Genomic DNA, 27,792 nt, shown 5'->3' on the forward strand with positions numbered 1-27,792 from the left:
AGAATTGATTCCTGAACCAGGAAACCAAGAAGAGCCTGTGAAAAGGCAAGTTATTAATGGCCTCATGACAAGCCTGCGTTGTGCCATTTGAACGAAATTTACATAGGGAGAGGAAGCACATTTGTAAGTGTCGGAAAGAGATGAAGAAAGAGGAAGTCTTTCAGGGGGGCTGTGGTAGCTCCTGCTTCGTTAGCAACACTGGGGTTTCCTGAACGAGGAAACAGGGGCCTGCAGGCCTCCAGACCTGGGTGCCTGGACGGGAGCACTTTGTCACAGGTGTGGAGATGGGATGCAGGTTGGATAGTGCTCCCTAAGGATCCTGATAAACCCCACCAAGGAAGCTTACCTGTGCTCTTCTGGTTACCTGTGCATGGTAGATGCAGCCCGAGACGCTGAATCCAGGATAGAGGTGGGTTTTTGTGCAGCCCATTTACCATGGAGGGGAAGTAGATTTTCCTCCAACCCTTCCCAGGTTTATATCCCAGAGACTGGTTGAGGGAATGTCAGTCTGTGGCTGGGAAGCAGCTCGCCTAGCAGAATCTTTTCCCCTTTTGGGTCATGTTTTCTGACAGTGGCTGTTCTTTCTGTTCTTCTGCTAACCAGATCTGGAGTTGGGAGCTTTGAATTCTACATGTGGTTCTACCATTAAACCAGAAGCTTATGAACTAGGGCCGGTCATTTCATGGCCCATGCCTCTATTTTTCCATCTGCAAAATGGAGATAATCATCTCTGTCACATGTGCCTGGAGACACTGAAAGGAACAAAGGAGAACAAATCAAAAAGTTCAGAGGCACTGGGCACTGAGACAACTCCAACTGACCCTCGGCTTCTTGGTTGAGGATAGAGCAGCTCTATTTGGGAAAGCTTCCTGAAGGTTGAACTTGGAAGAAAGTTAGAGGGCCCCAGCCCCAGCTGGGAGAGGACTGGGAGAGCCACAGGCAGGTTTTATCATCGGTGGACAAGGGTGGGCACCACGGTGCTTTCATTGGTTGTCATGGCAGCCTCAGCTGTTTTGCTATTTTTGTTCAAGCTGAAGAGCAGGTAGGGTGGGTTGGGGAGGGGAAGGGAAAAGCTATAGTCCTTTGCTTTAAAAAAACAGCAACAAGAAATGAACACTTTGAATAGCTCATTTAGAGCTAATAGTTCATTTATTTAAGGGGGTGGGGAGTGCTGGATAAAAGTCTTAGAGGCCTGAGGTCATCTCTCCTCCTGTCCTGCTCCCTTGATCTTGAACCTTAAGTACCTTGAGGAGGGCCAGGTGAATTACCTGATGAATGAAGGAAATACTGTTCCTTGTCTGTGCCAGCTGGAAAAGATTTGGGCTGATGTCAGTAGATCCTTGACCCAGAACCCTCCACCCAGCGCTGCAAATTCACTGACGTGCAGTGAAATCAGGCAGCCTTAGGAGTCTGCATCTGGCACAGAACACTGGGATGGCAAAACAATTGCATATGATGGGTGAGCCCACCTGCATTCCAAAAGTTACCAGCTCCAACCGCCTCTGGAAGCCAGCATGGGAGTATGGAAGGAGTGGATTCATTCCTCCTTCTTCGTTTCTACAACTTTCTCTTTGTTTCCAGGGAGACAGTGTGACCCCCATGACTGTATTTTTTTTTCTTTGTTTTTTGAGACAGGGTGTCACTTTGTTTCTCAGGCTGGAGTGCAGTGGCACAATCATGGGCCACTGCAGCTTCGACCTCCCTGGGCTCAGGTGATCCTCCCACTTCAACCTCCCAAGTAGCTGGGACTACAGACGTGCACCATGCCCGACTAAATTTTGTATTTTTTGTAGAGACAGAGTTTCGCCATGTTGCCCAGGCTGGTCTCGAACTCCTGGCCTCGAGTGATCTGCTTGCCTTGGCCTCCCAAAGTGCTGAGATTACAGGTGTGAGCCATCGTGCCTGGCCATGACTGTATTTAAAGTCTGAGTTAGGAAAGTGTCTGTAGGACTCTGCCTTATCTTTTTGTTATCTTTTTGGTATTATGATGATGATGATGATGACAGTGATGAGAACAATGATTGATGTCACTTTAACTCACACTAACACCTCTAAATAGTTGTCACCTCCTCCCTCCCCTGACTTTAGTGTCAGTAAGACATCTGGTGGGTAAGAACTTGGCATTCCACTGACCCCCTTACCATCAGTCTGATGACTGTATGTGACTTTGGGGGTAGCTGGTGACTTGTGGGTTGGGTATACCTGTCACTCTCTGTTGGGAGCTTTGTAAGTGAAAGGGGTTAGTTGGACGGGAAATTCAATACCCAATAACCAAGGTGGGTGAGCAAAGAAGAAAGACCCATGGTGATGACTAAAATGAAAAAGCAGTCTTGATGTTTGCCAGGAAGGTGGGGGAAGGTGGGGGTTATTGAAACTTAAGATTTGAGTCCCACCATTGCAAGCCTCTCACCTCCAACCCTGTGAACCCACATATATTTGCAGTACAGCAAAGGCTCCTTCACTGGGGTCCACACACTGGGAATCTGGACACAAGGCCAAGTCTGAGGTTTCCTTTTGTGCTTTCTAAGGACATGACAATAGCTGTGACGCCGAATTTCTGAGCTAATAGCCAGTGTAAACAAGATAAATGCAGTGTAAACAGGAGACATGTTTATAGCCTACTTCAGAATCATTTTCTAAGCATACTGTAAACCATGCTTGTGGTACCTTTTCAGACATTGGTTAATTATAGCATCTTATTTGTTCCTGAAAGCAGATAGAGCAGGATGTTGACTTGGTAACACTTTGTTAGCCACTCGTTTGTGTTATTTTATGCATCTGGAGGCAGCGCTTGCTTGGGGTGGGATGGGTGGTCAGCCACTCGTGTTCTCAGTTTTGACCAGACTTTACAAAAGAGCTGATATATTCTGCCTGAATGTCTGGAATTATTTCAAAAACAAGCAAAGACAGTTTTCAACTTAAGAAAAATAAACTGCATTTTCAATCTGTATTTTACAGAATTTCCTTTTCTCCTGAATACTTTTTGCTGACATGTCTCCAATATACACCCTGCATGGGAATCAGGGTCCTCTCAGACATCCAAACTCCCTTCCCCTCTCTCACAGCCCTTCCCCCATATGGAAGGTGTTTCCTGTGGCCCAGACACATCATTTGCTCTCATGTCTTTGTGCCTTTAATCATGCTTTTCCTCTGCCAGGAAAGTCCTCCCAGCTCTCCTGTGTGGTCTGTCCAGTACCAGTGAGGACAGAAATTTTCTCACTCTTCCATTTCTTGGGGAGCCTGGGATAGGCTTTGAATATTTATTATTCGTTGATAAATAATGAGTATTTATTTGTTGAAGGGATAAGGAAATGAGCAATGAATTATTTTATTACTTTAAATAGAAAATATCATGCCTTTTTCACAGAAGAGTAAGTTCAACATCCCAGTGCTCCAGGGGAGCTTGCCTTCTTCATCTCTTAGGAAGTTTTTCTCAACTTCTGAATTTTTCATGTGCAAGCACTTTTCTCTCTCTCTCTTTCTTTCTTTCTCTCTTTCTCTCTCTCTCTCGTTCTTTCTTTTTTTTTGATGGAGTCGTGCTTTGTCACCCAGGCTGGAGTCACTGGCGCAACCTCCACCTCCCAGGTTCATGCCATTCTCCTGCCTCAGCCTCCCGAGTAGCTGGGACTACAGGCGCGTGCTACCATGCCCGGCTAATTTTTGTATTTTTAATAGAGACAGGGTTTTACCATATTAGCCAGGCTGGTCTCGAACTCCTGACCTCATGATCCGCCCGCCTTGGCCTCCCAAAGTGCTGGGATTACAGGCGTGAGCCACCGCACCTGGCCTCACTTTTCTAAACACTTAGAAACATTAATTTAATTTAGTTATATTTATAGTCTCATCGTACAGGTTGGTGCCTGGTGATAAGGTATCATATAATTCTCTCTGGTTTTTTTTTTTTTTTTTTTTTTTGAGACAGGGTCTCGCTCTGTCACCCAGGCTGGAGTGCAATGGTGCGATCTCAGCTCACTGCAACCTCCGCCTCCTGATTAGCTGGGACCACAGGCACACACCACCACGCCCAGCTAATTTTTTGTATTTTTGGTAGAGACAGAGTCTCATAATGCTGCCCAGGCTGGTCCCAAACTCCTGAGCTCAAGCAATCCTCCCAACTCGGCCTCCCAAAGCGCTTGGATTACAGGTATGAGCCACTGCGCCCGGCCTCCCTGTTTTTTCATGTGGGACCTCATCTTCCCAATTCATTGGAAGCTCCTTAAGGGACACAGCTGTGCAGGACACACTTCTGGAATTCTCCTGTGGGGTCCAGGCCAGTGCTAGAACGTGGCAGATGTGTTCCGTAGACACTTGCTATGTGACTAGGAAACTTCGTAGTAAGCTCAGGTTTTGGAACATTTTATTCGGGGCTTTGAAAAATAGCTGTTTTGTGGTTTCATCATTGTGGCTTAGGTAGGATGAATGAACATCATAACAGCTGAGAAATTTCATCCTGAGTGGACAAGCCTCTGGAAGTTTCTCCAGACCTTAGGTAACTCTATATTCTTGCCCCATTTGTGTGGTGGTTAAATTTTATTTTTTATTTTTGAGATGGAGTCTCATTCTGTTGCCCAGGCTGGAGTGCAGTGGTGCGATCTCAGCTCACTGCAGCCTCCGCTTCCTGGATTCAAGCAATTCTCCTGTCTCAGCCTCCTGAGTAGCTGGGATTATAGGCGTGTGCCACCACGCCTGGCTAATTTTTGTATATTTTTAGTAGAGATGGGGTTTCACCATGTTGGCCAGGCTAGTCTCAAACTCCTGACCTCAAGTGATCTGCCTGTCTTGGCCTCCCAAAGTGCTGGGATTACAGGTATGAGCCACTGTGCCTGGCCCCGTGTGGTGGTTAAATCTGAGTCCTCAACTTAAAATACAAATGCAGAGGAAACACAGCCCTTTCTTCTGTGAACCCCAATACTTAGGTTGCTTGTCTGCATCCTTCTAAGAAATCTTTGAATCTTCTTCCAGTCTTTTTTTTATCAGCCACACTGGAAGTCTTGGACATGAACCACAATACCCCCCTACTTCATCCCAGCACAGAGACACACAGGTTCCCCTGACTGGCCCCAGTGACCGTTTCTGTTTAATTCCATTTTTGAGTAGATTAGTGGCAAGCTCTTAATTCTCAGTTGAAACTTATCTCGTTAGTTTCCTTCTCTGCTCACTTTCTTTTTCCTTGTGTCTAAAACTTAGAGAAAGAATTCAGCATGTTTATGCTACAGGCCTTCATCCTGCCTTCCCACCTTGACTTTACCTTATTTAAACTAAAAAATAATTAGTTTAACAAAATGGAAGCAAAATAGCATAATGCAGCGTTTCCCAAACTTCAGTCATTTGAGAACCACCAACCTTGTTTTTGGCTTATGTTTGTACCATAGTGCTACTATTTTCTTAAATTCATGTACCATACAATTCACGCATTTTAAGTGTACAACTCAGCAGTTTTTGGTATATAAGGTTAATTTTTAAAAATTGTGGTAAAATGTAGGTAACAGAGTATTTGTCATTTTAACCAATTTAAAGTATACAATTCATTGGCATTAATTACATTCACAATGTTGCACAGCCATCACCACTCTTTCCAAAATTTTTTCATTGTGCTGTTATCTTAATATTTTCTTTAAGTCAATTCATGTTTTCTAAGTAACTATATTTTAAAAGGAAACTTTGCCACTCCACATGAAAAAAACAGTATCTCTTGATATAGACAGAAGGTAGATATAAAAATGTAGATAATAAAAAGTACACATTGGTATTAAATTCTGTGGTATACAGATTCCTACAGAAGCCTGTGGGCTTAAGGCCCTGTTCCCTCTATGGCGCAAAAGGAGAATTGCATGGTAAAGGGGTGTTGAAGGCATTCTTTTACTGGTTGAAGTCTTTTTGATTTAAGTGGAACTGAAAGATTTGAAAGGGGACTGCTTTCTTAATGTGTGGTTCAGTGTTTTGGAATGTTTGCTGTACACTTTTTTTTTTCTTAAAAAAATTCTTTATCATCCAACTTGATGCTGTACACTCTAGAATCAGCCTGGTCTCACCAGGGTGCATGGCTCATGGTATGGGGAACCCTGGCAGATGGATGACAGCATGGGTTTAGTTAAATTGTTGTTAGGTTGCCTTACAGCACACACTGGGTGACTTGGACAGTGTACTTAGATTTTGGCTGTAAAACATGCAGAATGATACCAATCTAGTTGCTGTGATAAAATGAAATCATTTATGTTGTGTTTTGCATAGTTCCTAGCATACTGTAACTGCTCAAAAAATGGCAGTTCTGGTTGTTTTTTTTGTTTGTTTGTTTGTTTTTTGAGACAGAGTCTCGCTCTTTCACCCAGGCTGGAGTGCAGTGGCGCGATCTCGGCTCATTGCAGGCTCCGCCCCCCGGGGTTCACGCCATTCTCCTGCCTCAACCTCCCTTGTAGCTGGGACTACAGGCGCCTGCCACCTCGCCCGGCTAATTTTTTGTATTTTTAGTAGAGACGGGGTTTCACCGTGTTAGCCAGGATGGTCTCGATCTCCTGACCTCGTGATCCGCCCGCCTCGGCCTCCCAAAGTGCTGGGATTACAGGCGTGAGCCACCGCGCCCGGCCGGTAGTTCTGGTTGTTTTTAAGAACCATGCTTGTTTATGCATTTCTCAAGGTTTAATACTGCCTTACAAGAGTAGTTTGTGTCCTCTGAAAAATATTCTCCAAGATCAGCAAACGTCATTCTTTTTTTTTTTTTTTTTTTTTTGAGACGGAGTCTTGCTCTGTTGCCCAGGCTGGAGTGCAGTAGTGCGATCTTGCTCAGCTCACTGCAAGCTCCGCCTCCTGGGTTCACGCCATTCTCCTGCCTCAGCCTCCCGAGTAGCTAGGACTACAGGCACCCACCACCATGCCTGGCTAATTTTTTATGTTTTTAGTAGAGACGGGATTTCACAGTGTTAGCCAGGATGGTCTCGATCTCCTGACCTCGTGATCCACCTGCCTCAGCCTCCCAAAGTGCTGGGATTACAGGCGTGAGCCACCGTGCCCAGCCCAGCAAATGTCATTCTTTTCCACACCCCTTTCAGAGCGCCAACTGAGTACCAGACACTGTATAGTGAAAAGAGGCAGTGAGCACTGTGGTGTGAAAGCTCAGTTGGAAAATGGGAGAGTGCAGCCTTGGGTTGGAGGCCACTAGGGCATGAAAGACCATGGATGGTTCCATTGGCATGAAATATTTCTTGACTTAAACCCCATCCTTGGAATGTGCCCATTTGCCATGGTGGCAGGTCACAGCATACCTAACCAGGGCAGCATTGCTCGGAACAAGGCAGCACCTTTAGGTGTCAGTGACAGCAAAAGCTCCAGGTTGTGTCTCATGAGCTGCAGAGTCACAACCCCAGACCAGGAATAGGAAGTGATACCACCTTCCACTGCCCTGGGCCACATCTAGAAGGGAGGCAGGGCAGTGGCACCTGGGGGTGGGGAGTGGATTCCTACCTCTGCTCCGTGCTGCTGCTTGACCTTGGCTGGGTAATTTCATTCCTTCTGGGCACTGGATTTTCATCTATAAATTGGGAATAAGCATTGATTCCTATTTTACAGGGTTGTTTTGAGGATTAAATGAGATTAGAACTATTGAGCAGTCACCATAATATTTAACAAATGGGAACTTTGATCATTATCATTATGAGTAATAATAATAACTGTCACCAGCTCTTACCCAGCATTAGCTACTCCATGTAGCTTAGTTGTGGGTCCAAATGCACACATATACTTATTACATTTAAAATTCATACAGTTTTTTTCAGACCCAAATAGTGTATAGATTCCTCTTAAAGGAAATAAATATTACGAAGCTTTAGTGTCGACTAATTAATGATTTTGATGTTCTTTAAATATGCATAGACATATTTAACTCTTTTTTTTTTTTTTTTGAGATGGAGTCTTGCCCTGTTGCCCAGGCTGGAGTGCAGTGGAGTGATCTCCACTCACTGCAAGCTCCGCCTCCCGGGTTCATGCCATTCTCCTGCCTCAGCCTCCCGAGTAGCTGGGACTACAGGCGCCTGCCACCACGCCTGGCTAATTTTTTGTATTTTTAGTAGAGACGGGGTTTCACCGTGTTAGCCAGGATGGTCTCGATCTCCTGACCTTGTGATCTGCCCGCCTCGGCCTCCCAAAGTGCTGGGATTACAGGCATGAGCCACCTCGCCCAGCCTATTTAACTCTTTTTTTATTTGTATGTTCTATAGTCATACATATTTAATTCTTTATGTTTATTGTTCTTTCCCAACTCCAAAAGCAAAACAAATGAACAAGACACAAATACAGGTGTAAAATAAATAAAAGGCAAATCAACCACGTTCATTTTGTCATAGAGGATGATGGTTTATTGTGGCAGCGTCCTGTGCACTGTGTGGAGGCTGTGGTACTCGCCAATCTATGGGGAGTCTTGCTGCGTCTCCCCTGTGTTATTCTGGGGCTTGGATCTCCCACCACATTTCTCTATTTAAAGTAGTATACAGGAAAATCTCCTTGTGTTCAGTTGGCACAAATGCCTCATTTCCATATCATCCTGCCCCCTTCTTTCCTCAGTAACCTCTTGACATTTAGCATAGCATGACCTACCTGCAAAGAGATTGCAGACACAAACACAGGCTCAAACTCCTGTGGCAGGACCCCCTTTATAACGTGGTCATTCATATAATCTGAAAAGTTCTTGCATCCCATTTAAAAGGCATTATGATCTAAATGAAGAGCCCAGACACCGATTCTCATAAAGAACGTGTCTAAGGACTTTCCGCAGACCAGACACTGGTTTGGGAGACAGTGACTCATATACTGACTGGATCTCCAAAGTATTTGAAGCAGTCTTAAAAATTAAACACAATATAAAAAAGAGAAATAGGCAAGACCAAGGACCTGGACAGGAGTGTGAAAGAGGCTAAGAACCAAATTTGTCACCGAGCTACCCGGCAGCAAGGGCCAAAGGTGAAATAAACCAATGTTTGCTCGTTCCTTTTGTCTGATAAGAGAAAGCACTCAAGTTCTCTGAAGAGACAGACTTTTCCTGCCATAGAATTCAAGGAGTATTTATTACATGGATCCTTTATAGATGACACTTTGAAGAACCAGATGCACACAGAAAGTCTTTTTCAATCATTTCTCCAGAGTTTCTCTAGACTTCATAAAAGCTGAGAGGATATTGTGAAATTTTAAAGCAGTGAGGATGCTACTGGCATCTTAATAATACTTTACACTGGGGAGGATCCTTGGGGTTTTCAGAGTACCTTCGTTCAAGCATTATTATTTGAGTCTCAGGACAGCAAAGGTGGTATTATCTTCAAAAGGGGAAGTGGTCTAAGAGGGATCTACATGTTCAGGTGGGAAGGTCTGAGACCACCCCACTCTGTCAGGTGGGTAAGAGCAGTGCTTATGTCTGAGTGGGCATTTCCTTTGAAGGAAACTTTTAATCTGCTGAAGTGCTTGGATCCTGGCCCTGTTGGGACTCTGCCTTCTCTGTAGTGCATTGTGGAAGAGGCCACTGTGGCTTGTCAATCAGCGCCACAAGAATAACCCTGCAGAATGAATGACATCCTGCCTAACTTCCTGAAATGAGTGAGCTGCCGGTGGCTATCTAAGGTGACTAAATGAATAGACCTACTGGAAGGAATTGTTTATTTTGTATGGCCTGTCTGAATGCTGGGAAATATCTGCCAAGTGCCGCACTATTAGCATCAATCTCATTTGTGTCAAGCTGGGCTCTTGGGCAGAATTTTTAGCTAATAGATTGAATTGGTTTTGTGCCTATTTAAAAAAAAATGATTAGCTAATAGATTCAGTTGCTACTTTTTCTGTTACCCTACCCCCATTATCAAATAAATGCTTTCTCACTATGGAAAATACTAAAATATATAAAATGGTAGAAGGAAGGAGGGAGGGAGAGTGGAAAGAAGCATGCAGAATCCAGCCGCACATTTTCTTCTGACCTTTTAAAATGCATTTTTTATGTAATTGAAATCCTGCAGCATCTGAGATACAATTTTATATCCTGGTTTTTTGCTTCGCATGCCGTAAGCTTTTACCGTCACTCAGAACTCTTTGAAAATAACGTTTTTAATAGTCTTTCAGGTTGTTTTCAGTTTTTTCACTGATGCAAATTCTCTTGGTTCAGAATCTTTATTTTGGACTTTTATTTTCCTCCTTAAAAGAGACTTCTGGAAATAGAATTATGTGGCAAAAGCTGTGAACATTTTCAAGGCCTTCTCTTTCTCTGGGTGTGGACACATGGCTTTCCAGAAAGATTGTGCAGTTTGTACTTCCCTCAGCAGCTGGGGAGTATCTGTCCTCCAGTCACCTTTAAACTGCGCACTGTTTAAAGTTTAAAGTTTATTGAGTGTACTTCACAGCATTTTCTAATTTGAAAAGGTAAAATAGCAAGACAGCATTGTATTTTCATTTGTGTTCTCATGATGACTAGTGAGAATGAATTATATTTGTTTGAATGGGGAGGTAATTTGTATTCCTTCTTTTATGAATTGTCTTCTTATTGGTCTTGAGGTATTTTAAAAGAGATTTCGTGACATCTTCATATATTAAGAAGATTAGCCCATGTCATTTTTACTTCAAATTTTTAAACTGTTTGTGATTTGCCATTGGGTTTTTTTTTTTTTTTTTTTTTTTTTTTTTTTGACGGAGTCTCGCTCTGTTGCCCAGGCTGGAGTGCAGTGGTGCGATCTCGGCTCACTGCAACTTCTGCCTCCTGGGTTCAAGTGATTCTCCTGCCTCAGCCTCCTGAGAAGCTGGGATTACAGGCGCATACCACCATGCCCAGCTAATTTTTGCATTTTTAGTAGAGACGGGGTTTCACCATGTTGGCCAGGCTGGTCTTGAACTCCTGACCTCAGGTGATCCACCTGCCTCAACCTACCAAAGTGTTGGGATTACAGGTATGAGCCACCGCACCCAGCCTGCCATTGGTTTCTTTGTTAGGGTATAATTCACATACCATCAATTTATCTATTTAAAGTGTACAATTCAATGTTTTTTTCGTATATTCACAGATTTGTGCAATATTCACCATAATCAATTTAGAATATTTTCTTTTTTTTCTTTTTTGAGATGGAGTCTCTCTCCGTCACCAGGCTGGAGTGCAGTGGCGTGATCTCGGCTCACTGCAACCTCCACTTCCCAGGTTCAAGCAATTCTCCTGCCTCAGCCTACTGAGTAGCTGGGATTACAGGCGCGTGCCACCACGCCCAGCTAATTTTTCTACTTTTAGTAGAGACGGGGTTTCACCATGTTGGTCAGGCTGGTCTCGATCTCGTGAACTCGTGATCCACCCGCCTCGGCCTCCCAAAGTGCTGGTATTACAGGCATGAGCCACTGCGCCCGGCCAATTTTAGAATATTTTCAATCAATTTTAGAATATTTTCATCACCTCAGAAAGAAATTTCATACCTCTTAGCTATTGTCCCACAATCCTGCCAATCTCCCCAGCCCAAAGCAACCACTAATCTACTTTCTGTCTCTATAGATTTGCCTGTCCTGGACATATCATTTTTTGGAATCATATAATTTGTGGTCTTTTATGACTGTCTTCTTTCACTTAGCATAATGTTTTCAAGATTCATGCATGCTGTAGCGTGTACCAGTATATCATTCATTTTTATTTATTTATTTATTTATTTATTTAATTTATTTATTGAGATGGAGTTTCCCTTTTGTTGCCCAGGCTGGAGTGCAGTGGTGCGATCTTGGCTCACTGCAATCTCTGCCTCCTGAGTTCAAGCAATTCTCCTGCCTCAGCCTCTTGAGTAGCTGAGAATGCAGGCGCCCACCACCATGCCCGGCTAATTTTTTGTATTTTTAGTAGAGATAGGGTTTCACCATGTTGGCCAGGCTGATCTCGAGCTCCTGACCTCAGGTGATCCACCCGCCTCAGCCTCCCAAGTGCAAGGATTACAGGTGTGAGTCACTGTGCCCGGCCTTATTTATCTATTATAATAAGAAAATGTGTCTCTGTCTACATAAAACAACATATTGTTTTGAAATTTATTTCTTTTTATTGCTGAGTAATGTTCCATTATATGGACATACCTCATTTTGTTTATCCATTCATCAGTTGATGGACATTTGGGCTGTTTCCACCATTTGACTGTTAGGAATGATGCTGCTACAGCATTTTGATTTTAGTTTTTTGTTTGTTTACTAAAGTTTTAAATTTATGTTATCAAGTCTTGCTTATTTAGATTGTGATTTTTTTTGTTTGTTTAACAAATATTTTCCCAAACCACTGGTAAAATGTTCACATGTATTTTCTTTTTAATTTTTAAAATTTATTTATTTTTATTTTGCATTTTAACCTCTAATCCATCTAAATTTCATTTTGTAGTTATAAGAATTAGGAAGAATCTAGGCCGGGCGCGGTGGCTCACGCTTGTAATCCCAGCACTTTGGGAGGCCGAGGCGGGCGGATCACGAGGTCAGGAGATCGAGACCACGGTGAAACCCCGTCTCTACTAAAAATACAAAAAAAAAAAATTAGCCGGGCGTGGTGGCGGGCGCCTGTAGTCCCAGCTACTCGGAGAGGCTGAGGCAGGAGAATGGCGTGAACCTGGGAGGCGGAGCTTGCAGTGAGCCAAGATCGCGCCACTGCACTCCAGCCTGGGCGACAGAGTGAGACTCCGTCTCAAAAAAAAAAAAAAAAAAAAAAAGAATTAGGAAGAATCTAAATAGTACCCCTCACTTTCCCCTCTCCCTCATAGATAATATTTTCGGCACCATCTGCTGAATCATCTGTCTCACGAGCCATTTCATTTAGTCTGTAATGATTTCCCCTTCCTTCCTTTCTTTTCTTTTCTTTTCCTTTTCTTTTCTTTCTTTCCTTCTTTCTTTTTCTTCCTTCCTTTCTTCCTTTCTTTCTTTCCTTCTTTCCTTCCTTCCTTTTTTTTTTTTTTTTTTTTTTGAGACGGAGTCTCGTGCTCTCGCCCAAGCTGGAGTGCAGTGGCGCAATCTCGGCTCACTGCAAGCTCCGCCTCCCGGGTTCACGCCATTCTCCTGCCTCAGCCTCTCCGAGTAGCTGGGACTACAGGCGCCCGCGACCATGCCCGGCTAATTTTTTTGTATTTTTAGTAGAGACGGGGTTTCACCGTGGTCTCGATCTCCTGACCTCGTGATCCACCCGCCTCAGCCTCCCAAAGTGCTGGGATTACAAGCATGAGCCACCGCGCCCAGCCTTTCCTTCCTTCCTTCCTTCCTTTTCCTTCCTTCCTTCCTTCCTTCCTTCCTCCCTCCCTCCCTCCCTCCTTTCTTTCTCTTTATTTCCTTCCTTCCTTCCTTCCTTCCTTCCTTCCTTCCTTCCTTCCTTCCTTCCTCCCTCCCTCCCTCCCTCCCTCCCTCCCTTCCTTCCTTCCGTCCTTCCTATCTTTTTCTCAGTGTCTCGCTCTGTCACCCGGGCTGGAGTGCAGTGGCGTAATTGAGTCCACCTCCTGGACTCAAGCGACCCTCCCACCTCAGCCTCCCGAGTTGTTGGGACTGCAGTCACATGCCACCATGCCTGGCTAATATTTTTGAATAGACTTTATATTTTAGAGCAGTTTTAGGTTCATAGCAAAATTAAGTGGAACGCATGCAAAGTTCCATGTCTGCTCTGCCCCTACATACACACAACCTCCTCCCACCCCCATCAACATCCAGCACCAGAGTGGCACATTTGTTACCACTGATGAATCTACATTGATGCATCATTATCACTCACCCAAGGGCCAGAGTTTATATTAGGATTCACCTACTGTTGTATACTCTATTGGTTTGGACACATGTCTAATAACATGCACCCACCAGTATAGTATCATACAGAGTAGTTTCATTGCCCTAGAAAGCCTCTGTGCTCTGCCTATTCATTCTTTCTTTCCTCCTAACTACTGGCAACCACTGATCCATAGTTTTGCCTTTTCCAGAATGTCATATAGTTGGAATCATACAGTGTGTTTTCAGATTGGCTGCTGCTGCTTCTTTTTTTTTTTTTTTTTTTTAAGATGGAGTTTTGCTCTTGTTTCCCAGGCTGAAGTGCAGTGGCGCAATCTCGGCTCAATGCAACCTTCACCTCCCAGGTTCAAGTGATTCTCCTGCCTCAGCCTCATGAGAGGCTAATTTTTGTATTAGCCTCTCAGCCTCACGGCTGGCTAATTTTTGTATTTTCAGTAGAAACAGGGTTTCACCATGTTGGCCTGGCTGGTCTCGAACTCCTGACCTCAGGTGATCCAACTACCTTGGCCTCCCAAAGTGCTGGGATTACGGGGGTGAGCCACCATGCCTGGCTCGGATTGACTTCTTTCACTTAGTAATATGCATTCAGGTTTTCTCCATGGCATTTCACGGCTTGCCAGCTCATTTCTTTTTGGTGCTGAATAGTATTGTATTGTCTGGGTGTACCACACTTTATCCATTCACCTACTGAAGGATATCTTGGTCACTTCCAAGTTTTGGCTGTTTTGAACAAAGCTGCTATAAACATTTGTGTGCAGGTTTTTGTGTGACTGTAAGTTTTCAATTCTTTTTGGTAAATACTGAGGAGCGTGATTGCTGGATTGTTTAGTAAGCTTGTGTTTAGTTTTGTAAGTCTGTCTTCCAAAGTGGCTGTGCCATTTTGCATTCCTACCAGCAAAGGATGCATTCGTACCAGCAAAGGAGAAGAACCTCGGCAAAGGATGCAAGTTCTTGTTGCTCCACTTCCTTACCAGCATTTGATGTTGTCAGTGTTCTCGACTCTGGCCATTCTCATAGATTTGTAGTGCTATTTCATTGCTGTTTTAATTTGCATTTCCCTGATGACATATGATGTGCACCATCTTTTCAAGATACACAGATGTGTCTTATTTGGTGAAGTGTCTGTTCAGGTCTTTTTTAAAATCAGGCTTTATATTTTCTGCTTGTTGAGTTTTAAGAGTTCTTTGTATATTTTGGGTACAAGTATTTTATTAGATATGTCTTTTGCAATATTTTCTCCCAGACGACGGCCTATCTCTGCATTCTCTTGACAATGTCTTTCGCAGAACAGATCTGTACTGGTTTTTAATGCTTTTTAAAATCCCATATTAAATTTTTATGGGAATGAAGCCTTAATTCTGGACTATCTCTTGTATTCAATTGCTGTGTCCATTCTGTTTTTTAATAACTTTAATATAAAATAGGACTATCCTTTATTATTTTTTAAAACTTTACTAGAAGACGTAATACCTATATAAATGGAGTTTTCCAGGGTAGGAAATAATTAGTATTATAAAGAAGAACATTGTCCCAAATAAAATGTTAAATTCAATTCAAAGAATGTTGTGTGGCTTTTACTCTAAATATTATTTTAAAACTGAGGAGTGTTTTTTCATGGTTATTACTTTTTTTGATGGTTATTGATTTAGTCAGGTTTTTTACTTCTTTAAAGACAATTTCAATACTTTATATTTTTCTATTAAAATTGCATTATGTTTTTTTTTTTTGTAGAGACAGAGTTTTACTATGTTGCCCAGGCTGGTCTCGAACTCCTGGCCTTAAGTGATCCTCCCACCTCAGCCTCCCAAAATGCTGGGATTACAGGCGTGAGCTAGCACACCTGGCTGCGTTGAGATTTTCTTAGCACAGAGTTCTCACTTTAATATGAATTCTTACCATAGACTTTTCACTTCAATGTGTTTCTTAAAATATGTGTAGTTACCATTCCTTTCTCATTTGACTAATTTATATTTTCTCCATTCTTTTTTAAGTTACATTTACTAGGGCTTTGACTCTGGCCAGAAGACTAGTGGGCCAGTAATTTGGGAGAAATAAAGGATTTGTCTTTGTTGAAACAATGGTAGACTGCACTGTGGGTCCATCCCAAAGAGGTTATACCTGTGTGGTATATTAGAATAGGTAATTGGCAAGAGTTTGAGCTACTCCAGCCACTGTGGCCACTCAGGATAGTATCTAAAAAATTCTGGAGCAAGAAATAGTTCCAAGGAGCTTCTTTCTATTTTAAGTAACTGACTGAATGTTTCAAGTCCATGGGATTACTTTCTCATCCCAGAAGAACCTCAGAAATATTTTTTAAAATGGTATGTCCAGGAATCTAATAATAATTAACTGAAACTTCATAAAATCCTTAAGAAGAAGACTATGAATTGTCCCTGATCTTTTGGCTTTTTCCATTACAAGCTCCTGTGCTGAGTGAGGGTTGCTTGGGTGGCATGTATAGCTCTGTCCAGGGTGATGGGCCCTGGCTGTTTTAGAAGTGATCAGTCAAGGAGAGAAAGGTGTGGGGAAGGGCATATCCAGCAGAGAAAATGGCAGCCTACTGTGTTAGCTTTTGCAGGGAGTGAGGGGAGAGCCAGGAGGATTAGAAAGGAGAGTTGGAGGAGACTGATGGTTCTGATGCCCAGCTAAAAACCATATCGCCTTGCTTAGAACACTCCGGGTCCTTTGCTCTACCTCTTAACACTAGATTCTGCCTGACGTACAGACGAGGACAAAGACCTGGTAGCATTCAAATAGGCATTCTGGAGTAGCATGTCTTGGGAAAAATCATGGAGGGGGAATAGTGGCAAGAGTACATGCCTCATTGCCCGTTGCTCTCTAGGGCAGCCCATAGACATTCAGCAGTCAGATGCCAGGCTCTGGGACAGGACCTCCACTCTAGGCTACTGAGATTTTAAGCTGCATGGCTGGGGAAGAAGCCCCGGCCCCTCTGCTGGCCTGAGCAGGCCAGGGGTCAGTGTCTTATAGTTACAGCAATAGGATACGGTGGTACTGAGGCCCTGTAGCCCTGCCCCCACCTCAGCCTTTATGGTTGTGGAAGCACAGCCTCTTCCTAGCATGTCCTGGGGTCTAGGGTGAAAGCCTGTGGTTACAGCTTTCTAGGGTGCCTATCAGCAGCTGTTTCATTACCCTAGCATTCTACCAGGACAGTTGCCACAAACTCTGCAGAGGCCAATTTTCTTCCAGGAAACCAGGCTGCAGGAATCAACCAAACTAACCCTTGCTTCTCACCTCTCCTGTCCTTTTAGATGATGGACTCTCTGAAGGCTGCGGCGTTAGTGTCTGATTCATCCTCAGGTTCCCCAAGTACCTAACATTTGGCTGGTTGTATAAGTAGTTAAGGAATGAATAAGAGCAAACCCAAAAAATAGACTGATGAAACTTTTCTCTCCTCTCAACCATTCTTTTTTTTGAGCCGGAGTTTCGCTCTTGTTACCCAGGCTGGAGCGCAGTGGTACAATCTTGGCTCACTGCAACCTCTGCCTCCCAGGTTCAAGTGATTCTCCTGCCTCAGCCTCCCAAGTAGCTGGGATTACAGGCATGTGCACCACACCTGGCTAATTTTGTATTTTTAGTAGAGACGGGGTTTCCCCATGTTGGTCAGGCTAGTCTCGAACTCCTGACCTCAGGTGATCCGCCTTCCTTGGCCTCCCAAAGTGCTGGGATTATAGGCATAAACCACCACGCCCAGCCCTCTCAACCATTCTTAACCATTTTGGGATTCTGTCCTTCTTTGGGGATCTGATGAATGCTTTGAACTATCTCCAGAAAAGTGCAGGCAAATGCACACACACACACACACACACACACACACAATCTTGCACACAATCTCAGAGGTAGGTCTATCAATTAACAGATTCTGGTTAAGAGCCCCTGCCTTAGAGCTCTGGTAGGTTCTCAGCAGCGTCTCATTCTGTGCCAATACCACACACATTTGCACACCCTTGCTCACCAGCCCTGACTCTGTGCATGCTCCAATCTTTCCATGGTACAGGTGTTATCTGTGGAGCCTGGTTAGATTTATCTAAAGTTTGTTGAAAATGATTGCTTTTCACTTTTGCTTCCAGGGGGGATACATTGGCTAGCCATAACCCTGAGACCTAGTGGCTTTCTGGACAGTGCAGGTTTTACTTGATGTTCCAAGAATGACCTTTAAGTGGACAGTCCCTACTTAATCCACCTAAGGGGAAAGGGCCTCCTTCCTTTCCTCACTCGTCTTCATCCCTGCAGGAAGTCTGCAGGTAAAGCTTCCGGAAACCCATTGGTTAAGACTAAACCTGCAGCCTCAGACTTTCTGGCCTTCCCCTCCACCATTGTCATCTTTCTTGCTGTCATCCTGCCCTGTGGACTACATGCTGGTTGGCTTTTCTTCATTAGGTCCCCTTTCATGATTTCCTGAGTCAGTCCCTTCTGCTTCTATTGGTTTGACATTCAGAGCCGTTTCCTATTTTGCAATATTTGGGGCTCTCATGGAGTGGAACATGTCCACCAGTTCTCCTTCCTGCCGTTCCCATTCAGTGGTGTCCTCTATTCCGTAGATTCTGGCTGTGACTCAGTCACTGACACTGAGCCTGAGGACGAGAAGGTTGTTTCCTACTCGAAGCAGCAGAGCCTGACGACGGTGACTTCGCCTGGGAACCTGATGGTGGTGCAGCCGGACCGCATTCGCTGTGGGGTAGGCACTGCTGGGGGCCTGGTAGCTGGATGTCAGCACTTGAGCTTTTCAAATGCATGCAATTGTTGCAGTAAAGAGAGTGGGTTCTCGTATTGCACCTCAGTATAATTGCAGCCTTCCTTTGGGATTTCTTTTGAGTACCCTGTTACCCCGGCCTGGAGACACCCAGCTCCCCTGAGTAAGAGAGAGACTAGCCCAGGGAGATGTGTGTCATCAGTCTAAGACTTCTGTTCTATGGATCAGTAATAACATAGAGCACCTAGGAGACCACCAGACACTAACGCTAACCCTAGAGTTAGAGGCCTGTGTCTCTTCCTGGTAGCCTAGTGCTGGGAGGAAGGAAATGCATCTTGGGCATCTGACAGCTTGCTTCTCCATCGCTGGCCACTGCCGTGGCCCAAGGAAGTGCCTTGAAGCTTGATGGCTCTAACCAACTGGCCAATATTGCTTTTTAAAGGGATCAGATCAATGCCATACATCATATGACTAGCATTTTCAGGGGTGGGGCATACATTACAGATGACTTGAGTGTGAGGGCCCAACTGATGAGCCACTGCCATTTGAATCCTACCTTAGTACTGATGGTTTTTCATTATTTTTCCTTTCCTAATTAAAAACATGTGGCATTTATGATAGTTCAGAGCAGCAGAATGCTTCCTTTATGGATACAAGCTCTTTGCTAAGATGGCTTTGTGGGCTCCTTGAGGCAAGAGGGCGTGGGAGCCTTGGCAGTGGGCAGCACTGGCTTCCTCACCCTTGTGGGTGGTTTTGTGTAGGCTGAGGCCGTGAGGCATTGGGCAAGCACTTCCTACGTGGGGTTGCCAACTGTTTCTTTGGGCCAGATTTAACTGATAGACATTGTATTAGTCTGTTTTCACGCTGCTGATAAAGACATACCTGAGACTGGGAAATTTACAAAAGAAAAAGATTTAATTGGACTTACTGTTCTACATGGCTAAGGAGGCCTCACAATCATAGCAGAAGGCAAGGAGGAGCAAAGGCTTGTCTTACATGGATGGCAGCAGGCAAAGAGAGAGATAACTTGTGCAGGGGAACTCCTCTTTTTAAAACCATCAGAGCTCATGAAACTCATTCACTATCATGAGAACAGCACAGGAAAGACCCGCCCCCCATAATTCAATCACCTCCCACCAGATTCCTCTCACTGGAAATTGTGGGAGTTACAATTCAAGATGAGATTTGGGTGGGGACACAGCTAAACTATATCAGACATGTTTGGTTTAGACTGCATAGTGTTTATTTATTTATTTTTTGAGACAGAGTCTCTCTCTGTCATCCAGGCTGGAGTGTAGTGGTGAGATCTCAGCTCACTGCAACCTCTGCCTCCCAGATTCAAGCAATTCTTGTGCCTCAGCCTCCCAAGTAGCTGGGATTACAGGCACACACCACCATGCCCAGCTAAATTTTTTTGTATTTTTAGTAGAGACGAGGTTTCACCATGTTGGCCAGGTTGGCCTCAAACTCCTGGCCTCAAGTGATCCGTTCACCTGAGCCCTGCAAAATGCTGGGATTACAGACATGTGTCACCACGCCTGGTCTAGACTGCATAGTATTTTAAAAGTTAGGCATTGGCTGGGCACAATGGCTCATATTTGTAATCCCAAGACTTTGGGAGGCCGAGGCGGGTGGATCCCTTGAACTCAGGAGTTCGAGACCAGCCTGGGCAACATGGTGAGACTCCCATCTTTATTTTTATATTTTATTTTAAAAAGTTAGGCATAAAAATCTGTGTTTCCAGCTTCATTTGAATCAGAATCTGGTCATATTAGGCCTGAGATGACTGGCGGGGGCTGAGCAACCCTGTACATGGGCCATGCATCCCCCAGTTGGCGGGTCCCCACAGTCCCTGTTCTTTATACTCAGCCTATCTCACTCCTTTGCCTTACTGGCCATGCCTTTGTGGACATTTCCATTTTAAATCTTCCCATGCCACTTCCTGCTTTCCCCATGCCCCTCTGGTCAGGCTGTTGGGTGCCCATGGGTAAAGGGGGTTGGAACCAAAGCATGATCTCCTTCACTCTCCTTTGTGATTTTTCCAGGCTCTCTTGCCTTCTCCTGTCTTGACTGCCTGTTATCCCAGGATTCTTGTTGCCGATTTCAGGCTTCTGGATCCTGGGGGGAGGGGAAGGGGCAGGCCGGGGTTGGGTCCTGACTGTCAGTAGGGGAGACACACATTCTCATTGGCTCCTCATGCTCCCTGGCAGAAGGCATAGGTGGGACAAGGCTGGGCCTGCAGCAGGAGGGATGACCACCACAGCACATGTGTGTGCAGCCTCAGCAGCCCCGGGAGCCAGGATCACCCCCTACATCACCTGTCATAAAGTCCAAGCTTGCCATACCCTCTCATGGCCCTTGTCATGAAGGGCTAATCTGAGGACTTTATAGCAGAGTCTTAGGAGGAATATCTAGGGATTCGCTATGGTCAGGAATCTCTCCTTTCCCCGTGTTTTTTGGAGAGCCTGACCTCACCAGTTCAGACTGAGAGGCTCATTCCCCCACGTAACCAGCACAGCAGAGTCACTCCATTTGGCAGGCTTAGTGTGAGATCTTAAAGCAAGCTAAAAGAGCTATTCGAGGTGCTCGATGGTTTGGGAAAATTAATCCCCCGAAAAGTTCTTTTTGCCCAGTGGTAAAATCCAGGACTGCATGAAGAGCAGAGCCCAGGAGGGCTTCTCTTAGGCTGCAAGGTGCACGGGTGTCACCTGGGCATCTTGTTATGATGCAGACTCTGGCTCAGTGGGGCCAGGAGGGGCCTGAGATTCTGCATTTCTAACAAGCTTCCGGGGGATGCTGACGCTGCTGCTCCCTTGGCTCCACCTTGAGTAGCAAGACTGGTCTAGAGCAGGGCTTCTCAAGCTATCGGTGGCGAAGGACTTCTAAAAAGATGTCCAATTCTGAAATGGACCAATGATTTCATTAAAAACAATGCAACAGAAATGCTATGCAAAATGAAATAAAAAGACATATAAATGGCCAGGCACGGTGGTTCACGCCTGTAATCCCAGAACTTTGGGAGGCCAAGGCAGACAGATCACCTGAGGTCAAGAGTTCGAGACCAGCCTGGCCAATATGGTGAAACCGTGTTTCTACTAAACATAGAAAAATTTGCCGGGTGTGGTGGCAGGTGTCTGTAGTCTCAGCTACTAGGGAGGCTGAGGCATGAGAATTGCTTGAACCTGGGAAGGTGGAGGTTGCAGTGAGCTGAGGTCGTACCACTGCACTGCAGCCTGGGTGACAGAGTGAAGCTGTGTCTCAAAAAAAAAAAAAAAAAAAAAAGTGTATAAAGTATCAGCCTAAAGGTTTTTTTGTTTGTTTGTTTTGTTTTGTGTGTGTGTATTTTTTTTTTTTTTTTTTTTTTTTTTTTTTTTTTTTTTTTTTTGAGACAGCCTTGCCTCTGTTGCCCAGGCTGGAGTGCAGTGGCGCGATCTTGGCTCACTGCAACCTCTGCCTCCTGGGTTCAAGTGACTCTCCTGCCTCAGCCTCTTGAGTAACTGGAACTACAGGCACCCACCACCACTCCTGGCTAATTTTTGTATTTTTAGTAGAGGCGGGGTTTCACCATGTTGGCCAGGCTGGTCTCAAACTACTTACCTTGTGATCTGCCCGCCTCGGCCTCCCAAAGTGTTGAGATTACAGGCATGAGCCACCGCACCCGGCTAAGTTTTATTACCGTTATTATTATTATTGTTATTATTATTATCAGCTTCAACAGACATAAAATGACTCCATCCAATTGCTATAAATATTTACTCTTGGTTTTTGTGACTTGTCTCGTTGGGACTGGTAGCAAACAGTTCACTGCCCAGCACTGGACCACTGAGTCCACCCTGCCCCAAGGACTCTCACTAGGTAGAGCTAGGGCAAGAGAGCTGGGGAGATCCTCAGGCCCAACACCCTATGGGAATCTGAGAGGGAGAGGGGACAATGACTGGCCTCCCGTTTCAGGCAGAAACCACTGTCTATGTTATTGTGAGATGTAAGTTGGATGACAGGGTGGCGACGGAAGCAGAGTTTTCTCCTGAGGATTCTCCCTCTGTAAGGATGGAAGCCAAGCTGGAGAATGAGTACACCGTTTCCGTGAAGGCTCCCAGTAAGTAGTCCCCTGTGAATGTGATGACATAGGGCTTCATTGCTTATTTGCTATGCTGTCACCAATGCCACCAATGCCAGGTATTATCATCTTAAATATGTTTCCTACTTTGATTATTATTTTTTTTTTTGAGACAGAGTCTTGCTCTGTTACCCAGGCTGGAGTGCAGTGGCATGATCTCAGCTTACTGCAAGCCCCACCTCCCAGGTTCATGCCATTCTCCTGCCTCAGCCTCCCAAGTAGCTGGGACTACAGGTGCCCGCCACCACACCTGACTAATTTTTTGTATTTTTAGTAGAGACAGGGTTTCACCATGTTAGCCAGGATGGTCTCAATCTCCTGACCTCATGATCCACCCGCCTCGGCCTCCCAAAGTGCTGGATTACAGGCGTGAGCCACGGCGCCCGGCTACTTTGATATTTTTTAAAGAGTAGTCCATTGTTTTCATATGCATTTCTTTGATTGCTAGTGTGGGTGAATATTTTTCCATGGTCTCTATTGTCGCATTTCCTCTTTTGTGAATCTCTGTGGTTGGTGTTATTTTTAATTTTCTCTTGCCCCCTCAAAACCCCTTCCTGTGGTGCAGCATCCCGCCCCAGGGAGAGCGCGTAGTCATGACAGCAGCTCATGACTTGCAGTGAGCCAGTTCAGCTGCCCCAATGTGGCAGAAACAGTTTCACCTCCTATGATTTTTCCCTCCTGTGACCACTGGCCTTTGTGTAAAGTACCTTAAACCCGAATTTTCTTCCTGTTCATTGAGGCACTGGGCCTACAGTAGTGAGTAAAAAGATGAAAATTTTTTGAAAATTAAGTTGCAAACCCAATGAGGATAAATTGCTGTGGCCCAGAGCCCTGCCATGTGCTGGTTTGCTCACCTGCTACCTCCACCCTTTCCCTCACTGCCACCCCAGCTCACCTCCAAGATCTTTCTTCCAGCCCCCAATTAATGTCCTCACCACTCAGATGGAGTGTGTATATCCACAGCCACTTTTCCCTGGATGCTTGTTTTTCCTGGGAATTTTGATAGTGTCTTTTCTTCTGTTCAGACCTTTCATCTGGGAACGTTTCTCTGAAGATATATTCTGGGGACTTAGTGGTGTGTGAAACCGTTATCAGCTATTATACTGACATGGAAGAAATTGGGAATTTATTGTCCAATGCCGCGAATCCTGTGGAATTCATGTGTCAGGTAAGGATGTTACAAGGAAACCTGAGCTTTCTGGGCATGTAATTTCTGCTCATGGCTTATCAGTCTCGAATCTGCGGGATGGAAGAGAGCTGGATTTCAGATCTGACCATCTTCACTTTTGTTTCAGGCCTTTAAAATTGTGCCCTACAACACAGAGACCCTTGATAAACTGCTAACCGAATCCCTGAAGAACAATATCCCTGCAAGCGGACTGCACCTCTTTGGAATCAACCAGCTCGAAGAAGAAGATATGATGACAAGTAAGTTAACAGTCAAACCTCAGGAAACCAACGTGGGCTGATTCCAGCCTGCTGGTTTCAGCATCCCATCAACATACGCGTTTACCTTCTGCTGTAACTCTTCTGGGTCCCTTCTCTATAACCTGTCCTGTGATAAGGACTCATTCTTGACTGGGTAGCCTCATTCTTCTAAATTGCAAATCTGAATACTTTACCCCCTTCTCAAAACACATGTGGTGGCTTACGGAGGAGTAGGAAATGAGTGATTTTAAGTTGGTCTGGCGTAAGCCAATGGAGCTTGTTATGATTATTCCTCATAGGGATAGCATGAGGAACAGGTAAGCTAAGTACTGTCAGGGGAGGTTCCCACTTGCCTTCTAGATAAAATCCGAACTGCTTAACCTATAAACAAGCCCTCATCTCTCTCCATACTCCCTCTTGTCTTTTTCATGCTTTGATTTGCAGGAGGTATGAGCTTTTTTCACCTGTCTCTTGCCACTTAGACTCATGGAAAGACAGTCCTTCCTTCCTGCCTTGGTTGCTGTTTACCTGGCTAACTTCTCTCACTTCCCTGTAGCAGCTTAGGTAGCACTTCCCCAGAAGACCTTCTCCAAACCTCCAGTAGGTTCCATTCACCTGCTTTGGCACCCCTCAACCAGCAGCACATTGGGTGCCATTGACCTAGCACTCCTCAGCTGTGTCTGTCTTCTTTGCTAGGCTGTCCGCTCAGTGAGGGCTGGAACTGCTCCTGGGTGGCTGGCTCTTTGTAGGCTTTAAACAAGTAGTTGTTTAATGAGGGAGGAGCAGCCTCTTGTGCACATGTGACATGCTGAGAGCTGGGACAGTCACACCCCTTGCACAGGGATGATGCTTGGTGTTCTGGACAGGATGCCTATTGTAGTGCTTCTATGGACACCACTGTTCCTTCATGCCATGGTTGTACTACACAAATGGGACCCAAGTCTCTGGTTATCTTCTGCCTACGTTCCATCCTTTTACAGTCTCAGAGAACCATAAGGATGAGTTTACATGACTTTCAAGGCCTTCTCCTGGGGGATTCTCTTTCGTATTGCCTGTCCCCATTTTCCTACTATGGAATGTTCTTGCAGCACTTTTGTAGATGTGACTATTCTCTATTAAGCTTGGGGCTTAGGAGAAAGTATTTCATAGCCTGACAATTTGAGATCCTGGGAATATTTTCAGACCCTTCATTCCAAGATCATATTTGGAATAGAAGGCTGGGTTTGTCATGTTAAAAAATGTACATTTGTATATAAATATATGTCTATAAAGTTGTTGGGCTTAAAAATAAACATTTATGAAAAAAGAGATTTGTCCCCAGCTCCGCAAACACAAAATGTCCATTTCCTTGGTTGAGTTTAACTTGCTGTATTCAGATGTCAGTAGGTGGAGGGGTCCATGGGGACCCAGCACCTCTCTGGAGTACTTTGCTTTCCACCAATTAGAGAGTGAACTGACGTCCTGGCGGGGCTTGTGTGCATTAAGACCAACGTTCAAAATCTCTCCTAAATAAGAACCCTGCTGAATACTATCTTACTTATCCTCCCAGGTCCTTTTGAGATAGTCTGGAATTGTTTTCTGGTTGAGAAATAAAGGCTGTGGAAAGTCTAAGGAACACCCAGGATTACTTGGTGTACTTATCATGAAATTAGGAATAAGGGCTAAGAGGATGAACTGCTTTCTTTTAATCAGCACGAAACAATAGCTTTAAGAAATACATGCTCTAAGGCCGGGCGCGGTGGCTCACGCTTGTAATCCCAGCACTTTGGGAGGCCGAGGCGGGTGGATCACGAGGTCAGGAGATCGAGACCACGGTGAAACCCCGTCTCTACTAAAAATACAAAAAAATTAGCTGGGCGTGGTGGCGGGCGCCTGTAGTCCCAGCTACTCGCAGAGGCTGAGTTAGGAGAATGGCGTGAACCCGGGAGGCGGAGCTTGCAGTGAGCCGAGATTGCGCCACTGCACTCCAGCCTGGGCGACAGAGCGAGACTCCGTCTCAAAAAAAAAAAAAAAAAAAAAAGAAATACATGCTCTGAACTTTGCAGAGAAGTTCAAAACATGATTCCTATTGTACTTTGTGGCTGCTAGTTAAGCCTTTAAACAAACCTGGCACATTTTTAATTGGTACTTTTTCTCAGGATTCTCCAGTCCTGTTAGAGAAGATGGTAGGGTATTCATTATTAGATTTGCTAATTAATTAAAATGTTATGTCTGGGTGTGGTGGCTCATGCCTGTAATCCCAGCACTTTGGGAGGCCGAGGTGGGTGGATCACTTTAGGTCAGGAGTATGAGACCAGCCTGGACAACATGGTGAAACCCCATCTCTACTCAAAATACAAAAATTAGCTGGGTGTGATGTACGCCTGTAATCCCAGCTATTTGAGAGGCTGAGGCGAGAGAATCACTTGAACCTGGGAGGCAGAGGTTGCAGTGAGCCAAGATCACGCCACTGCACTCCAGCCTGGGTGACGGAGTGAGACTCCATCTCAAAAAAAAAAAAAAGATTATTTCCTCTGCATCTGAGGACATGATCTTCAGTGGTGTCCTGAAGGAAGCTGTTAGATGTTAGGTCAGTCAATCAATAAGTAATGGCTGAGTGCCTTCTGTTGCCATGCTAGTCTTGGCAGCTTCATGTCCATGAACAAGGGCACCCTGTGCCTTTATTTTTATCTGTCTATTAAGTTTTCCTTGATAATTTTCAGATCAGAGGGATGAAGAGCTGCCCACCCTGTTGCATTTTGCTGCGAAGTATGGACTGAAGAACCTCACTGCCTTGTTGCTCACCTGCCCAGGAGCCCTGCAGGCGTACAGTGTGGCCAACAAGCATGGCCACTACCCCAACACCATCGCTGAGAAACACGGCTTCAGGGACCTGCGGCAGTTCATCGACGAGTATGTGGTAAGGTCAAGGCAGGAGGGGCACAGGATTGGAAATGCACTCTGTGGTAGTATGGCTGCCCTTTCACCCAAAATACGAACAGATTTTATCTCTAGCATGTCCTCATGTGCCTCTTGTGGCCGTGGGCAGTATGTGTGGGCTTAAGAAATGAGGTCTGGAGTCACATGGACCTGGGTCCAAATTCCTGTCCCAACACTTGTTAGCCTTGTGATGCTGGGTAAGTCACGTATCCTCTCTCAGTTTCCTGATATGCAGAAGGAAGATAATCATAGTTCGAGTCATAGAGTTCTTTTGAAGGTGAAAGGGAATTATTTCTATTAAGCACTGAGGTTCACCCTCAAAGAATTTACAGAAACCTTTATAGAGTGAATCTGCTGAAGGTAGATGCTGATCATCTCCCCCCACCTCCTCACCTGCCTCCAGGGCACCATGGTGGGATGCTCCCAGCTGCCTCACCCACTTTCAGGCCCTGGTGAACTGTATTAGGCTTGGTTTCTTCTTCAGCAGAAACCACAATAAAGCTGTGCACCTGGAAAGGCATCAGGGCAGCAACTCTAAGGCGCACCTCCTGCTGACAGCCTCACTCTCTCTTTCTAACCCCCTGCCTGGGTCCCATGTTAAGACAGGCAGCTATGCCCAGTTTATCTGATCATCTGCTTTGGGGCCCTCAGCTCCTCCTAAAACATAGACTTCTGGGTCCTTTGAGGCTGATTGCACCCCATGTCTACATCTTATTCCATGCCCCGATATTGCCTCTGATGCCTAGGAAGCAGCTGCTCTTCCTGATCCCAGTCCCTCGTGGTTTTCCTCCTTCTTCACAGACTCCCAGAGGATACCTGAGAATAGCTCAGCCTCTCGTATGGGGCTGTGACCTCACAGGGAGCAAAAAACACAGCCCAGTCTTGCTCT

At 45.0% G+C, this 27,792-nt stretch overlaps 1 protein-coding gene across 1 annotated transcript in view; it reads left to right on the forward strand.

Annotated features, from left to right (window-relative positions):
• Positions 1-27,792, forward strand: part of PIK3AP1 (phosphoinositide-3-kinase adaptor protein 1) — a 128,955-nt gene that overhangs the window by 47,351 nt on the left and 53,812 nt on the right. Inside the window, exons 3-7 of the mRNA XM_003255272.4 lie at positions 18,288-18,424; positions 22,391-22,535; positions 23,582-23,724; positions 23,852-23,984; positions 26,687-26,883. Of these exons, the coding sequence (XP_003255320.2) occupies positions 18,288-18,424; positions 22,391-22,535; positions 23,582-23,724; positions 23,852-23,984; positions 26,687-26,883 (755 nt within the window). The remainder of the gene's footprint in view (positions 1-18,287; positions 18,425-22,390; positions 22,536-23,581; positions 23,725-23,851; positions 23,985-26,686; positions 26,884-27,792) is intronic.

The sequence above is a fragment of the Nomascus leucogenys genome, chromosome 3 (genome assembly GCF_006542625.1).
Source record: "Nomascus leucogenys isolate Asia chromosome 3, Asia_NLE_v1, whole genome shotgun sequence".
In the NCBI taxonomy this organism is placed as follows: domain Eukaryota; kingdom Metazoa; phylum Chordata; class Mammalia; order Primates; family Hylobatidae; genus Nomascus; species Nomascus leucogenys.